Below are 16170 nucleotides of genomic sequence, written 5' to 3' on the forward strand. Positions count from 1 at the left end.
AGAAAAACAATATCAGAGGAACCGTCAATAATGAATAAATAAATTTACAAATCTTCATTTTGTTTTGGCATCATTATACCCTATTTATTTTTAAGCCTAAGTAGTTAGAGTACAGTGCTAATTTCCTAAATATTTGTCCTGCATGCAAAGTCTGATGGTAGCTGGCTCCTTGGAAAGGCAAAGGATGAAAAAGAATGAAATTAGGTGCCTGTGAAGACTAATAACGTATGCTCAGAAAGAATTAGGGGCAATTGTGAATAATTGTTACCACTTGCTATGCTTATTGTGTGTCTAGAACTGTTCTAAACACTTGACCCATTAACTTCTCAGCTCATACACCTCTGTGACATAGATATTAATATACCTGTTTTACTCAAGGTCATGTACTGAGTTATCAGAACTGAGCTTAGCTTAGCTTTGAGATACATCCTTTTGAACCACTGATCTGTATCACCTTTTCTGAAAAGATTCTCTCTCTCCCAAAGTTCTCCAAAAGAGTGGTGCTTCATTCTAGATATAATAGTTTTATGAGTGACAGGAATATGAAAAGAACAAATTGCAAGATCAGTTACTATAAGACACAGAAAATTAACTCTAATTGAGTAAGTCAATAGCTGGAGAGAAATAAGAAGTAATGCCCCCTCCAATATGTATCCATATCTTTTGTGTCTTTCTTTGGCAATTACTACCTCTTAATATTTAAAAAGCGTTTAGCTGGACAGACATTTTGCAGGAACTACCTGATTTCATCAAAGTAGCAAAATTATAGGGGCCGATAATACCCTTTCCATATTACACATGGGAGACTAAGGCACAGGGAGTTTAATTTATTCAGCCCCACAGTGTTAGAAAGTTACTATATAAGGCAGAGATCAGAACTCAGGAGATTTGCCTACAGAGCCCACACTATGCCTTGCACCATAACATGTTGTCACCCCTTGATAATCTAGTCAGCATGACTTGAACGGGGGGAAAAATTAGATTCCATAAATGTAATGATTTTAAAAGCATCATTTACACATGAGAACAGAATAGATTATTGAATTTTCTTCCTTTTGAGACTTTCTAGTTTATCTTAACTTTAAGATAGTCAAAAGGATATTTTGTAATCTTCAAAATATAAAAGGAGAAGTATATAAAATAGTTGACTTCAGTTGATTTCAAATATGCCGTATACCTGGTTTTATTTTCTCAATTTTAGTTGGTGATTTTAGTATAAATTTTGTGTAAAATTAAAAGACATAATTTTATTATAAATTTTTGAGAAATCTAATCAGGGCCCTATTATAGATTTTTTGGACTGGGAGACATAAACAGACACTCTCATCTTAAAGAATTAGTGCTTTAAAAAAATGTTAGCAGATTAGCTTCTTCATTCTGGTGAATCATTACCAAGAAACCTTTCTGCTTGTGACTGGGAAAGCTGTTATTATTTTATTATTGTTGTTGTTATTATTATTATTATTGCATTTTGTACCTGTTCAGCAGTTAAGTAGATTCACTTAACGAATTGGTTGGTGTGCAGCACACATACAAATAACCTTTACATAAATAAGAACAGCTGTGTAAAATATTGCCTTTGAAAAGGCAAATTTACCGAGATAGTGATTATAGTGCATGAAGCTCCAGGCACAACCATAATTGTAGGACCATTTCTCTTCCTCTGCAGTCTTTTATGTCTATTGCCCTCAGAACCAGAAGACAGTGCATTCATGGCAGCCAATGCTATTCCCTCTCCTGTAAAACTGCTTTTATTACAACATCGTGCTTTTAGTTACTGAAAACTTGCTGAAAATCCTCCTTAGAAGGTACAACTTTTAAAATTTGGCCTCTTCCAAAAGATACGGCTTGAATGAAAAGAGTGTAATATTTAAGTTCTAAAAATAAAGCAATGCTTAACTTGGTGTACTAAAAATTACTTTTAAGTGAAAAAAAATTAAATGTTGGATTGTATTAATATTGCTCAAGCAACTCTCCAATATCAGGAAGTGCCAGTTTGTAGTCTACAAAGGGTAAAATGACATTGGTTTTGCCCCACTGAGATGCCAGAATTTAAACTTGAGTACCTTGGACTTAGTCAATGAGTATATAGATCAGAAAGGGGTTTGTTTTTGTGTATTAAATTTTAGCCAGTGATTTTATTTTAAAATTAGAGGCCTGGTGCAGGAAATTCGTGCACTTGGGCGGGGGTCCCCTCAGCCTGGCCTGTGCCCTCTCCCAGTCCAGGAGCCCTCAGGGGATGTCCGACTGATGGCTTAGGTCTGCTCTTTATGGACCATTTCTCTTCCCCTACAGGAAGTGGGCCTAAGCCGTCAGTCGGACTTCCTTAGTGTTGCCACAGAGGTGGGAGAGGCTCCCACCACCACCGCTGAGCTGGCTAGCCTTGAGCCCAGCTTCTGGGTGAGCGGCGCTCCCCCTATGGGAGCACACTGACAACCAGGAGGCAGCTCCTGTGTTGAGCGTCTGTCCCCTTGGTGGTCAGTGTGCATCATAGCGAGCGGTCGTTCTGTTGTTTAGTCGATTTGCATATTGGCCTTTTATTATATAGGATATGATTTGGGTCTTACATATTAGGTGATGAAAACTGGTACCTATATTCAGAAGCATCCTATGTAATAAGAGCCTTATATGCTAATTGTCCTGTTGTCCAGTCAGCCATTCAACCAATCAAAGCATAATATACTAATGATATGCCTAAGGTCACTCAACTGCTCGCTATGACATGCATTGACCACCAGGGGGCAGACACTCCAACTAGTAGGTTAGCTTGCTGCTGGGGTCTGGCTGATCAGGATTGAGCAAGATGGGCTGGACATGCCCTGGAGCCCTCCTGCAGTCCCTCCCTGGCTGGCCAACCTCCTGTGTCCCTCCCCAGCCCTGATCATGAACCAGTGGGGTCCCTCAGCCTGGCTTGTGCCCTCTTGCAATCCTGGACCCCTCGGGGGATGTTGGAGAGCCGGTTTTGGCCTGATCCCGCAGGCCAGGCCCAGGGACCCCACTGGTGCACGAATTTGTGTACTAGGCCTCTAGTCTTCCATAATTTTTTAAATCTTTGGTTTTGCCATTTCATTTGCTACAAAATCTGGAGGTTGTCAGGTAGGGTAAACACATTTGTAGTTATAACTACATTGAAAAGGGCAAGTTATTACTTAGCCTTTGTTTGAATTCCCTAAATGTAATCCTCTGACTTGTTAGTATAATCCTTTCATCCTACTTTTAGTGGCTCTCTTGTTAAAAATGTATGCAGTTAAAAAACAAAACAAAACTCTAAAACTTTTGTTTTTATAGTACTTCAGTCTTCAAAGCTAGGTGTTTACATAAACATAATATTTGATCCTCACAGCACCCTATGAGGTTAACAGGATCACCCCTCCCCCTTTTTACATATGGAAAAACTGAGCTCCCAGTGTGAACAGTATTACTGCCACAGTAACCGAAATCCAGAATGCTAAACCACATGACCTTCTGATCAAAACCCAATCTAAAACAATTGTCCACTTTCATCTGATATTAGAAATAACTTATGCCCTACTCTTCACCTCATAAAACATGCCAGAATATACTAGCATTTAGGATTAATAAACAAAGAATATTTTATAAAATTACAGTGTGAAAAAATTACCTTAATTATGTTCCAACCCATGCATATTTCAATAATTACTTCTTTTAGTCAGGTTGACATTTTGGTTTTCTAGCAATTATTTTAGCTGATAAAAACTGAGTGTAATAAGAATATATGCTTATGATATTCCTGAAGGTTAGGATTGTATAATTATATTTATATGTGTTTATATGTTTGTGTCTATACATATATGTTTTCTCTACTGAGATGGAGAAGAAATTTGTTCTAGGTACATAAGCCTATGTATTGTACTGTCGAGTTGGATGCCTATTTTTTAAAAATTATTTGAAAACAAAGTTTTAAAATATAATTAGTTGAGAGAATCACTCCTGAGATTTACATAAAGAAGCAGAATGAAGTACTTAGCTTAGCTTGGAATGAAGAATGCATCTATCATACCCACCAATAGATGACTTAGGAACTGGGCTTGAAGTGTCTCAAGAGGCCATGCCCTCACTTTCAAAGTCATGACACCACGTCGCTCCACTTGCCTATGCTGTGTCCCTGCTGAGTCTAAACCATTTGTTCTCTTGCAATCTTTTCCCCTCCCTCTCTGTATCACTTCCTCTCTTTTCCTGTCATTCCAACCACTAGTTTTAGAACTATGATCTTATGTTATGCTTCTTAATTTTTCCTACTAAGAACTTTCAGAAGAGGCAGGTGGATCTTTTTCAGCCCATGGAAATCAAAGATTTGTTGAATTCATGTTTAGCAAGAAAGTTTGTAATAATAAAATGTTCATACTTTTCACAATCGTCAGTTATCTCCATTAGTAGTCTGTGGCACAATGTCCATAGGAATTGTCCTATTCCCATCCCATGTTCTTCTTACACCGACACTCAAAATGGAAGCCATTCACAGCACCTGACCACTGAATGGCAAACTGATAGTGAACTGCTGCCCTACCTGCTCCCCGGCTCCTAGAATCTCTTGAGGTCAGGGGGCCCTTTACTTATGTGTTTGTAACTCCCATCCCCAGTTCACTTCCTCCCAGAGTTCCTCTGTGCACGGGAGTAAGGAATGTCAAATGTACAGGCAGAGGCTCCTTCCATGGGAATGAGGGCCCACCACAGACACACAAAGGAATTTGTGAATTTTACATCTTCCTTTTGTGGTATAATTTGAGACTAGCTCTGGTAGAACAAAATCTAGAGGAAGCTTTCTTTTTTTGTTTGTTCAATGTTTCTCTTTTTCATAGTTGATTAAAAACACAACAAAAGCAAAGCAAAAGAAAAATAGCCATTTTGTAAATGTTTTATGAAAGGAGAAATAACTATGTCACTAATTGGAATGGAATCAAAGTATTCAGAATAATTTTTAAGAATTCCATTTTTGTTACAACCATTGCTAGAAAAGGGCTGTTAGGCAACTCCGAACACCTTCATGAATAATTGATTTTCCTGAAATATAATTTAAGTCAGATAAGCACTCAATTTTTAATCTACTTCAAGAATGGATGTTATGGAGTCCATTCCCAAGGGCTGGGATGATGTGTTTATGGTCTCTGGATTATGTCCTCCAAACCTGTGCAAAGAACAGGAATTCCTGACTCATTCTTTGGGTCTGAGAGGGATAGCATCACCCGTTAGGAGTTTCCTGGTCACAGTTGGAGTCATTTAGATAATTCTGCAAGTGGTTCTAGAAATATTGTGAAATGATAAAGAGAAAAATATAGGTGTAACTTTTAATAAGCTTGGATGTGGTAGTCTTTAAAATTCAACCATTTCGTATAGTGCATACCAGCATTTTGAACTATATATTAACTTCTAATACTAAATTGTCTTTGGGGATTTAAGATTATAGCCATTTTATGAAATTATTATATTTTCTTCTTCCTTTATAGGTAACCCATTAACTAAGAATAAATCAAGTGACCCTCAAGGCTGATTACCTTGAACATATGCATAGAAACTTAACTTCTCTGGTGGTCTTGAAGGAAGATTTTTATACTGCTCTGAAGAGGCACTCCAGACTCTTATTTCCAAGGGATTTTATGGCTCATCATCAGCATCTTCTTGAAATCAAGACTTTAAAAAAGTCAGACATGAACTTCTGTGTCATGAAGAGTTCATCAGATTTGAACTGTGTTCAACTTGTAAAATTGTACTTCCTAAAAGAATTTGAAGTCGTCATCTGAAGAGTTGGTGTTTACGGGGGATGTCAGAGACACTCGCATTTTGGGCTCCTTGCTCCAAATGTGACTGCTTTTCTTGTTCCTGAAAGTCTCCCAAATGCACTGGCCTTCTGTCATGGATGTGTTCCTGGGTCTGGTCCTGTGTTCAGTGGCTAGTGGGACTGTATATGGCTTTAGTGACATTTCCTCTGCAAACTTCTCTGGCATGGTGTGGACTGAGATCATTTTATTTGTATCCTAATCTTGGAGCTCTGAAAGCCTACATGTTTTAACATCTTAAAGTTGCTTTTGTTAAAGGAATGGAAAAATATATCCATTGATAATAATTATTGTTGGCAAGTAATAGTTATCTGAATACATGAATCACATAAGAATGTATAGACTAGCTGACATGTTTCCCCAAGGCTAATACACTACTGCAGCTCTCTGTCAGTTAAATAGGTAGTAGTTAGAATTGAATTACCATTTTCATAGAATACTATTTTGTACCTCTAGAGCATTCTTTCTTTCTTTCTTTTTTAAAGTGGGCTGTTTTCTTTCTGTTTTATGTTTACTTTTTTCCTTCACAGAAATCAGCAGTGAGCAGTCAAGTATTGAGTTAGGTAGCCTTGAGTTTCAAAAATTGCCAGGGATGCATGTGGGTTTCTGATTTCTTAGCTTGAAAGTTATTCATTTACATTTATTACATTTTAAAACTGTTCTTTCTATCTCATTTTAGAAGACTGTCTCTTGCTTGATCCCAATGACTCTTTGAATGCTGTTTGTCCAGTCTGTGGATAAAATAAATTGAACATTTTCCTTGGTATCAAATTTATAAATATTTGCTTATAGTTGTCCCATGTGAACAATTTCTTAGGTTAGTTTTTGCTCACATTTTTGTAGTAATTTTAACATTTGTGGTTTTCAGTTCTATAGGGAAATCATATAAATATTTAAAGGCCTTAAACATGTATGTACCTTTTTTCCTAAGTTATTACAGAATGTATACTTTTATACTACATTTATTTTGTTTCATTTATGATGTGAAGGGAGAGAAGAATGGAAATTGCTAAGCTATTCTGTAATAATATTGTATAAACTTACAGTTTGAAGGAATGTAAATGGAGGGACTTCTGTGTTTTACTCATCTTAAACTAATGGGAAAATACTTCAGAAATTGTCCTATTAGAAATTCCATTATGTTAGAGAAGGTGTGGACATCTTTTGTGTTTCTAAAACTCACTGACGTGGCCAATTAGGTATATGTTGGTTTCCATGATAGAGGCTGAGCCAACTGAAGACCTTTGGTCTGTTAGTTGGTAACAACTTCCAAAGACTGATGTAAACTTTTCTGGGCAAAACAACTAAAAGTGGTAAAATTTGTTAAAAGTTAAATTTGTAAAGTATGCTTTTGACATTGAACTAAACTATACTGCCCTATAAGTCAATGAAATGACTTATTCCTTTTATTTTAATTATACATAAAACTAAATGGCTCCACATGGATTTTGCAATGGTTCAATACTATATGAACATTAAGACAGGAATAACGGTCTTGCTGGAGTTCCTGCGTCAATTATATCATTAATTTGTTTGGAACAAAGAAGAAAACCATATTACTTTTGAAATTATGCATTTGTCCTAGGTTGGTTTGAAATTATAGATCATGCCTCTCATTTATTAAACCATGTTCTTGAAAACAACACTGAAAATTCTGTACTATATATGTGTAATACATGCATATCAATAGAAAAAATAAATGGAATTTCAAATATACTAACTAGATTATCCCCAATAGAATACTGTTGTGACTATTCAGAAAAGTGAATAAAATTGGGATATAAAATAGACTCTCATGAGTTACATTTGGAGAATCTGTTTTCTAGGGTTTTATTTTAAAAGCACTTCAGTTACAATCCAGGAAAACCTCTGAATTCATGTGGAAACTGACATAATTTCTTCAATTTTTTAAAAATGGAAATCCATGGCAAATCTTGCCATTTACACAGGTTCCAATATTTGATAGTTTAAGATTCACAAGAAGTTATGAAAATAGCACAGAGGACTCTGTGTGCCCTTTCTCTGTCATCCCCAGTGATAACATCTTATAAAACCATTGTCAACCAAGGCCCATGATATTGGCAGAATAATACTATTAACTCAAACACAGACTTTATTCAGATTTCACCAGTTTTCACATGCACCTTGTGTGTGTTTATGTGTATGTGAGATCTTATCCCTTTTGAGCAACGTGGTACCTATCCACTATAGTATGCCAGGATGTGGATTGGAGTGTGAGAGTATATATGGATGAGTAACTAATTAATTTTTTAGGTTCTCTAGTTTTGGAATAACATTCTATAGAATTTATTTTATTTTTATATACTCTTGTTGCCTTAACACATAAACACTTCTAGTTTTAACTCCAGATATTATCATGTATATGATTTTAAGTTTGGTATTGGTTTTGAGGGGTAAGAGGAGATCTGAGAATCTGTGTCTATAGTTGAGTTTAATCCTGTTCTTTATTTGCATTGGCAAGTCCTGTGCTACTATACTAATGCTATCCAGGTGGATTGTGACTTTTGATAACACACTGCAGCTAATAGCACAATGACTAAATGGGACTTTTAAAAAGTTTTTTTTTTCAACTTATAGAAGATACATCAATCTGAAAGAGTAATTTATGCAAATATATTAACTATTATTTTTCATTATCCAACTTCCTCATTTGGACTCACTTAAGTTGAGAGAATTAGAATGATGGCAGACACTTTGCTTGGAGAAACTGAAAAGTTGGGCATCTCTTGCTCCCCTTACCCACATAGAGAACTCATAGATCATGACTATTTTTACTAAGGTATGAGTTTGTCTATTTGCCTTTCTTTCTGTTCTTCCTTTCTCCCTTCCTTTCCTTCTTTCTCTTTTGTTTTGTATATAGAATGAAAAACAGTAGAGATACCAGACTTCTTCTTTACTGCATTGACTTGCACTGTAAAAGACTACAAAAAGTAAACATAAAAGGGACTAAAACATTCCAGGGGAGAGTTAATGTGGGCCTGCGTTTGGGCTATTAGACTGAGAAGAACGTGAGACAATGGGTATGAATGAATCCTGGTTTCAATTTAAATGATTTGAAGATACTAAATATATCCATGTCCTATTCTACCCTCTGAGATTCTTTTAATCATCTGGGATTAGAGTCTGGGGATTTATTTATTTATTTATTTATTTATTTATTTATTGTTAATTCTAGCTGGAGGATATTTTTTTCTCATTGATTTTTAGAGAGACTGGAAGGGACGGGGGAGGTGGAAGGAGGGAGGAGGGAGACAGGAAAGGGGAGAGAAAGAGGATAGAAACACCAATGTGAGAGAGACTCATCGATTGGTTGCCTTTTGCATGCACCCCAACCAAGGACAGGGTTCAAATATGCAACACAGTTATGTGCCCTTGTCTGGGAATTGAACCCATGACCCTCTGGACCCCAGGCCAATGCTCTAACCACTGAGCATGCCGGCCAGTGCTGGTTATGAGTATTTTTTTAAAAGCTCTCCAGGAGATTTTAAGCATCTATGATTAAGAACCACTAATTAAGGGTTTTGCCAAGGTGGAAATCAGGATTGGGTAAAAAGATTGGGTAAGTGAAAGGGAAATGTGGAAGAGAACTCCATAAGGTCCTGAACCTACTAAAATAGGGTTATAGAGCTTCAGTTAAATATAAGATAAAAACATGAATGAAAAGCAAACTGAGTGGCAAGTGGAGACCATAAGTTATTGTTTAAGCATATTGAGTTTAAAGTGACAATTTCAAAAAGGTCATGTGAGATAGGAAGTGAGCAATTTTTATTTGATTTGTAATGAGAGATTATTGTTGGTCATGAAAAGAGCAGTTCCATGAAGTGCTTATTGTAAAACTGAGTTTAGCAGGTTGGAGAATGAATGAGAGATTTAAAAGTGGAAATAATAAGGTAAATGTCTCATTCATTGGGGAGTGAAAAAGAAAAGCGCGGTGGTTATGCAGGGCAGGCAGAATTGGAAGGGTGCATTTTCCTTAATATGGGAGAAATAATATATTATCCTATCTAATAGAAGAGTAATATGCAAATTAACCATCACCCCACTATACCTGCAAGCCACGCCCACCAGCCAATCAGGAGCAAGTATGCAAATTAACCCCAACCAAGATGGCTGAAGCCACAGAGTGAGCAGGAGGCTTGGGTTTCCCTGGCAATGGAGGAAGCCAAGCTTTCCGCACACCCTGGCCAGCCTAGGCCTCCACTCAAGGCTACAAAGTTTCAATTATAGAAGATCAATAAATCACAACAAAAATGGCAGGAGCCACTGAGCGAGCAGGAGGCTTGGCTCTGCTCCAGGCTACAAAGTTTCAATTGTAGAAGATAAATAAATCCCAGATACCAGGGCCTCCACTTGGGTCGCCGGGTGGTGTGGCCGGCCTGCAAACCACCACAGGCCCCTCACCAAGGCCAACCCATGCCCCAAGGGAACTCCCACCCTGATCCGGGACACCCTTCAGGGCAAACCAGCCAGCCCCCACCCATGCACCAGACCTCTATCCTATCTAATCCTATCTAATAAAAGAGTAATATGCAAATTGTCTGTCACTCCAACACACAAGATGGCTGCCCCCATGTGGTCAAAGATCCTGCCCCCATGTGGACACAAGATGGCCACCACAAGATGGCCAGTAGGAAAGGGCAGTTGGGGGGACCAGGCCTGCAGGGGAGGGCAGTTAGGGGTGACCAGGCTGGCAAGGAAGGGAAGTTGGGGGGGGACCCAGGCCTGCAGGGGAGGGCAGTTAGGGGCAAACAGGCTGGCAGGGGAGCAGTTAGGCACCAATCAGGCTGGCAGGGGAGTGGTTAGGGGGTGATCAGGCTGGCAGGCAGAAGCAGTTAGGGGCAATCAGGAAGGCAGGCAGGTGAGCAGTTGGGAGCCAGCAGTCCTGGATTGTGAGAGGGATGTCCGAGGTAGGATCGGGCCTAAATGGGCAGTCGGACATCCCTCGAGGGGTCCCAGATTAGAGAGGGTGCAGGCTGGGCTGAGGGACACCCCCCACCCCCGTGCACGAATTTCGTGCACTGGGCCTCTAGTTATATATATTTCTTAATATGGGAGAAATAATATATATATTGCAAGGGAGAGAGGGAGTTTTCATTATCATTAATTTGTTTGGAACAAAGAAGAAAACCATATTACTTTTGAAATTAATATGCAAAATATATATATTGCAAGGGAGAGAGGGAGGAAGGGGTTAAGGAGATAGAAGTGGAAAAAAAAAAGAAACTGATGAAGGCAGGGGTATCCTTATAATCTAAGAGGAATGAGCAGGACCAAATCTCATAGCAAATCTAATGGGATGTGAACAATGCAGAGGTAATTGGTAAGTCTTTGCTGACCTTCAGCACAGCAGTATTGGTATATGATAGACCCTGAGTCAAAGAGCAATCATTGGAGTTGATTAGTACATGGGTGAGTATCGACTTGTACCTGGCTACTGAGACTTACAAGGTGAATGATTCTGAGGTCATAAATAGATAAACACACAAAAAAATAAACTAAGCTTCAGTATCCTTATTTGTCAAATGAAAATATTTTACCTCAGGATTATTTTGAATTATTGATGAATGATATATGTAAAAGTGTTTAGCATAATATCTAATGCGTAGTACATATTTATTAAATGGTAGTTCTTCAACTGGGAAAGATGTCACAGTTCTGTTTGCTCTGCAATAATGTAAAATCATGTTGATAGAAAAGAATATATATGATATGAAAGGTTTTGGAACCTGCTGGTATATGTGTAAAGTAGAAGAGGAAGATATAGAGGCATTACGTTTAAATAATTTTATTTTCTAAAATTAAGTGGCTACAATGTAGGTAAAGAGTAACCTTAGTGACAGGCTGAGTAAAAATATTTTTTCTTCTGACAGGAGAGGACAGAAAGGGTTATAGAATGAGTGCAAGGAGTCAGTAGAGAATGAGAAAATGATAAAGGAATAGATGAATTAACATCCTGGAGGAAGAAGTAATAGGTGGGGTTGAGAATATTAAGTGGAATGATTAGTGTGAGTGGAATAACATTTCTTCTGTGAGATAAATGAACAAAGATGAAGGAAACTGGAGAGAAATTTAAAAGTGAGGCCAAGGGAAATAATGCTAGGGGCCTAGGATGAGGAATGAGGAGAGATCCATTAATTCATTAACAAATATTTCTCCTTCCATGTGCCAAGAACTGTGTTAGATGCAGTGAAAAAAAAATTAAGTGGTAAGCTGTACCTACTTTTCAAATGCTCTCCCTGCCTGCTACTCAAAGCAGCATGACAGAAAGAGAGAGAGAGAGAGAGAGAGAGAGAGAGAGAGAGAGAGAGAGAGAGAGAAAATCAAACTCACAAGAGAGAGAATCAAACTCACAAGCTTTTGGGATGCTCCAACCATGTGAGCCACCTGGCCAGGGCAAGACATTGCTTATTAAAATAATCATTTGTGGCCAAAACCGGTGTGGCTCAGTGGATAGAGCGTCAGCCTGCGGACTGAAAGGTCCCAGGTTCGATTCCGGTCAAAGGCATGTAACTTGGTTGCGGGCACATCCCCAGTGGGAGGTGTGCAGGAGGCAGCTGATTGATGTTTCTCTCTCATCAATGTTTCTAGCTCTCTATCCCTCTTCCTTCCTCTCTGTAAAAAATCAATAAAATATATTTAAAAATAAAATAAAATAAAATAATCATTTGTGGAATATAATGAACATAAACTGATGAACAAAAACAGATCCAGAGACAGAAAAGCATTGATCAGATGCTCAAACCTCAGAGGGAAGGTAGTGGAGGGGGCGGTAAGGAGGAGAGATCAACCAAAAGACTTGTATGCATGCATATAAGCATAACCAATGGACAGAGACACCAGGGTGGTGAGGGCATGAATGGGAGTGGGAGAGGAGGGCAATGGGGGATAAGGACACATATGTAATACCTTAATCAATAATAATAAAAAAGCTTTCAGTATGACTAATGGAGTTTAGCTAAACAAATTAGAGAACTGCACAATATATGCTGAGAAGAACATTTCCATTAGCCATTGTGTTGTTTTCTGCCTGGTCAGTGAGCAATGACTGCAAACCTAGCCTGGCAAGCAAGGCTTACACTTTGTGAAGAGACAGGAAGCAGTGGGCAAGGGCTGCCATGGTTTCTCCGAATGGAAATGATAAACTGCTCTGGGAATCAAGAAGAGAGGGACAGAGATGAGCATCCTTCCTATTTTCTTGTTGGCAAAGCTCCTCCCAGTTTTCATTAACAGAGCTCAGTTGAATGTCAAAAGGAGCCAGGAAAGCAACTGAGAGAGACCCAGAAGAATTCACTTTACTGCCCTCTCCACTTCCCTCCCTACATGCTATAGGGTATGATCTAAGTTGCGTTGTATGCACACCCATCCACTGTCGCCCCCCAAAATAGATGTTGAATTCCTAATACTCCATACCTTTGAATGTAAACTTATTTGGAAATAAGGCCATTGCAGATGTCATTGAGATTTTTCATTACTTTTTATTCATAAACCAAAAAATTTTAATTCTTTAAAAAAAGAATCATTGTATGATTTAATGCACTACATATATGTAGTTACTAGTAACCGAGTTTGCTTCTTGTTGACTAACTTATTCCTATCACCCCAAATCTGAGTATCAGCAGTTAGGGAAGATTCTGGCAAATGAAGCATGATTGCGATTTGTAGTGCAAATATCACATTAATCATTTTTGTTTTCTGCATCAAAAACGTCCCAGCTAAACAATCTGAGGGATCAAATACTTCTCATAATTCCCAAGCTGCTAAATAGCAGAAAGGTATTACCAAATCACTGCTGTGGGTCTTTGCTGGTGAGTTCTCATGGAAAACATTTTTTAAAACTTTGAAGCCTTAGGAAACACAAATTGCAGTTTAAAAGTTGTTTGTCCTGGAATATATAAACAATCCATTGCTATTTCACTGCCAGACATGTCAATTACTTTACTAAAAATGTGACAGCACTGGTCACCTTTTATTTTCACTTTCAATGCTTTATTTGTGCATTTCTTCTATGCTAACTTTTAAAAATTGATTTTAGGAAATTTTGAATTCTACAGTGTTCCCTCATGATAGCTAATGATGTATGGTGCCAACATCTCTAACACTAACAGACACTTAAATATTTTTGTTGGCTTAATTATTTCTTGTAGCATTCCTAATGATATTGTGTAACTTATTTGGCCCTCCTCATTTCACCTCAGCTTATACATTAAGCCTCTTTTCTTGTCTTGTAATTCCTATTTAGTTTTTTAAAATGGTCATTTTTTCTTTTATAAAAGACTCATTGCAGTATCTTGTTTCAAAGAGAACCGAGTAGCAGTTGTAAAGGGAGGTTATGTGGTATCTCTTTGTGTCTCTTACAGGTTTATTGAGAAAGAATACTTGAGAATGGGTTATAGATAATTACTTCACAAGGAGCTTTTAAAAATCCAATGACAAGATTTTGAATTTAAGTGGAAAAATGGGGGGGGGGGGGCAAAAGTTGCAGGCTCACTTAAATGCAATGTGCTATTTTGCAGAATATCACGTCCATCTTGGGAGTTTAACTGTGGGAGGACTTTGTAATAGCACTGTCTCCCTAGAACATGATTCCACAGATGGCATTATGATGAATCTCCTGTATGTGTTCATTTAATTTCAGGGGTTGCTGCACTAAACAATAAACCAAATTTGAGAGCCCGGATCCGGATATATCTTGTCACTTTCTTTCCTGGTCAGTTCAATCAAATGTCATTCTATTCCATTGTATATGGACAGGATGAATTTCAACTAAGAGAAAATTCAACCTGAGTGACAGATTTCCTCTTAAAGTTACTTTTGATTTCATTTTGGTTCTTCTTTGCTGTGAAACCACACAATGAAATGGAAATCGGGATGTCAATTCTACCGCTGCTTGTTGCTTCTGACTTAGGCTTTTGGATCAATGAAACTGGTTTCTTCGTACGTGCCTCATGGGTCACATAGCTTGGGCACTGTACACAATTCCAGGGAGCACCATTTACGTACCGACTATGTGAATGTCAGTCCCTAGAGCTGCCCAGCGTTCCTCTGGCACAACTGTAAACAGAAGCTCTGCTGAGTCTCTCCACTGTGAAAGAGGTATTTGCCTCCTGCTTTGTTTCAAAGGACTATAAAGAATAAGAGTGACAGGTTTTTGATTTATGATTTGGCACTAGATGACGGCACTGCAGAGAATCGGGCCATGAACTTATAAATTCTGACCCTGGGCAAACCAATTACTTAACCTCTTTGAGCCTCCATTTTCTTATCTGTGAAAGATAAATAATAATATCTTTTTTTCTCTGCTGCCCAGGACTATTGGAACAATTAAGTGAAAGACTGCTTAATTCTCTGCAAAGTTAAAACTGCTAGATAAATATGTTCTAATATTATGATCATTATTAGAATGTACCAGGGAGGACCCGTGGCACTGGATGCTGTTGGCAAAATCTATATAACATTTTCTATCAGTGAGAGCTCTAACATTGCATTGTTAATTAAAACAGCACTCTATTACATGGTGGTTCTTGCACATTTTTAATATTGTTGCAAATGGAAACACGTTATCCTTTAAGTGTTTATAGATTTAAGCAAATATTGTATTCTAAGCATCAAATCACAGTTTTTGAGGTTAAAAATTTGTAATGTTTGGCCAATGGTATATTTTGTTTATTTCATGGGGGCTATCCTTGAAAGATAGTGATCATTTAGAATAACCTGAGGACATTTTTTTAAAGCTAGATTCTAATTTTGCACTTTCAATAAGGTATATATAAGATTCTAACCTATTTAATCAAAGATTCATGCCCAGTATAATAAGGAAATAGAATTAGAGGTTTACTATTTGAGTACTCAAAATTATGAATGAAAGAGGATACATCACAATAGATACCACAAAATACATAGGTTCATAAGAGAGTACTATCAAACAATTATATACCAACAAAATGGACACCTAGAGGAAACAGACCAATTCCTAGAAACATTTAACCTCCCAAGACTGAAATAGAAAATCTGAACAGACTGGTAACTATAAGAAGTTTAATCAGTAATCCAAAACCTCTCCCGACATCAAATGTTGAGTACAAGTTGGCTTACTGTTGAATTATAACAAACATTTAAAGAAGAATTAATACCAAACTCTTCTAAAAAAAACAACAAGAAACAAGAGGAGGAAACACTTCCAAACTCATTTTACAAGACCAACATTACCTTGATAACAAAATCAGAAAAAGACACTAGTAGAAAAGAAAATTATAAGCCCAAATCCCTGATGAACATAGATTCCAAAGAGTCTTAACATATTACTAGCAAACCAAATTCAATAACACATTAAAAGGATCATACACCATGATCAAGT

At 37.6% G+C, this 16170-nt stretch overlaps 1 protein-coding gene across 3 annotated transcripts in view; it reads left to right on the forward strand.

Annotated features, from left to right (window-relative positions):
• The window catches only part of TAFA2 (TAFA chemokine like family member 2), a 510824-nt gene extending 503232 nt beyond the window's left edge, over positions 1-7592 (forward strand). For 2 of the 3 annotated variants that reach the window (XM_080658933.1, XM_080658932.1), the window contains exon 5: positions 5466-7577. In XM_080658933.1, the coding sequence (XP_080515059.1) occupies positions 5466-5477 (12 nt within the window). In that variant the 3' untranslated portion in view covers positions 5478-7577. Of the gene's footprint in view, positions 1-5465 lie in introns of all 3 variants that reach the window. The other variant, XM_080658930.1, reaches the window with a different exon arrangement.
• Positions 7593-16170: the final 8578 nt, after the last annotated feature.

Source organism: Plecotus auritus (genome assembly GCF_963455305.1).
Source record: "Plecotus auritus genome assembly, chromosome: 3".
Classification (NCBI taxonomy): Eukaryota; Metazoa; Chordata; class Mammalia; order Chiroptera; family Vespertilionidae; genus Plecotus; species Plecotus auritus.